At 58.7% G+C, this 1542-nt stretch overlaps 1 protein-coding gene across 2 annotated transcripts in view; it reads right to left on the bottom strand.

The window, feature by feature from the left end:
• LOC125449512 (ETS translocation variant 3-like) overlaps nucleotides 1-971 on the bottom strand; it is a 10983-nt gene extending 10012 nt beyond the window's left edge. Inside the window, exon 1 of one of the 2 annotated variants that reach the window (XM_059642818.1) lies at nucleotides 534-971. In XM_059642818.1, the coding sequence (XP_059498801.1) occupies nucleotides 534-600 (67 nt within the window). In that variant the 5' untranslated portion in view covers nucleotides 601-971. The remainder of the gene's footprint in view (nucleotides 1-533) is intronic. The other variant, XM_059642819.1, reaches the window with a different exon arrangement.
• Between the last annotated feature and the right edge of the window lie 571 nt (nucleotides 972-1542).

The following is a 1542-nucleotide window of genomic DNA, read 5'->3' as shown; positions in this document are numbered from 1 at the left end:
GTCCATCACAAGGAGATGGCCATTCAGCCCATCTTCAGCATTTTAACCCAGGAGAGAAGAAGAATATTCAGGCTGCTTGAGTCTGTTAGACAGGGACCAGGGGTGACCGCTCAGCCCTTCTCAAGTTCCTCCTTGCAATGGGACAGCAGGAGTGCCTGTAACGCTCTGCCAGGATGGAGGCTACTCAGACCGTCTCAAGACCACCAGATTGTAGGCCATTCAGCCCCCGCTCAATGCTGTCCACCCCCCAATCCTCTCTCGACCTTTCCTGAGCCACCTCCCCCATCCCCCAATGAACCCTTCACCTGCCCCCAACAACTTACCCACCGTCCGCTCACATCCACTCCCACTCCTGTCTCTCTCACAGTCTGCCCGGCCTACACCATCTACCGCACACCACCCCCCACCGGAAGCCGCCAGCCCCTCCCTGCCTTGCCCACCCTGAACACCGCTTCCCCCCCTCCCCGCTCCCAACTGTCCAGTTCCCCCGGACAACGTCACCCCCACCACAAGCCCAGTGCGGTTTGCCTCACCCACTCCGTTACCGTTCTCGTCCTCCTCCTCCTCCTCCTCTTCTCCTTTCACCCCAGCAGTTTTCATGGCTGTTGACGGTGGAGGGCGAGGGGTGGCGTGGAGTTGGGGGGGGTGGGGTGTGTTGTGGTTGAGGGCGAGGTTGGGTAGAAGAAGGGGTGGTGGCGGCGGTGTGTACGTGTGTGTGTCTGGGCACAAGTCCCCAGAGATGAAAGAGGAAAAAGAAAAATCAAAGAAATTAAATCCAGAGGCAAACCGTTTTTTTAAGCTGGCCAAAAAAAAGTAATCAGTTGGTGCCTTTAACAAGGGGGTGGGAGGACTTGCCCCTTTAACTGGAGACCCCACTTTTCTCCAGGGGGACCATCTTGCCCCCGAACCCCCTCCTCCTCCTCCTCCTACTACTACTCCAGGATCCAGTCACTGCCTGGGTGAAAGCGGATGTCGTCGCGCCCTTGATGACGCACGTCCTGCCTTGGGTGTTTGCCAGGTCACCGGACGGTGACGCCGTGCTGATGACGGCACGCCCCGGAAAAAGCCCGATCGCCGCGGCCAGCATTTCAATCCGGGAGGCCACCTCCTTCGGCGGAGAGCTCGGGTGACTACCATCAACCCGCCGCCACTCGTCAGACGAATTCCGACCTGTTTTATTTCCGCCCACGGCGTCCAAGATGGCGGCCGCTGCCATCTTGCTGCGGGGCACGCGGCGAACAGGACGCATGCGCAGCCGCGGGAACGTTTCGGTGCCATCTTGGTGCGTGGCCAATTCGGGTGGGACGCATGCGCATCCAACAAGGGGGTCGCGGCGTCGGAGTTATTTTGGTGCGGGGCAAGCTACGCATGCGCAGCTGCAGCGAGCACTTGTTGGGTCACCCTTGACCAGGGTAGGATTCCTCTTAAAGGGACCGTCCTTGAAATTAGAGTCAAATCTGAGAGGGTAATGTTGGAACAGTGTTCAGTGCCACTGGAACAGTAACCCAGGGGCCTAAGCTGTTGTTAATGTAACAGGGGTTC

This window comes from Stegostoma tigrinum, chromosome 46 (genome assembly GCF_030684315.1).
Source record: "Stegostoma tigrinum isolate sSteTig4 chromosome 46, sSteTig4.hap1, whole genome shotgun sequence".
Taxonomy (NCBI): domain Eukaryota; kingdom Metazoa; phylum Chordata; class Chondrichthyes; order Orectolobiformes; family Stegostomatidae; genus Stegostoma; species Stegostoma tigrinum.
This window is presented reverse-complemented; position numbering and strand designations above follow the sequence as displayed.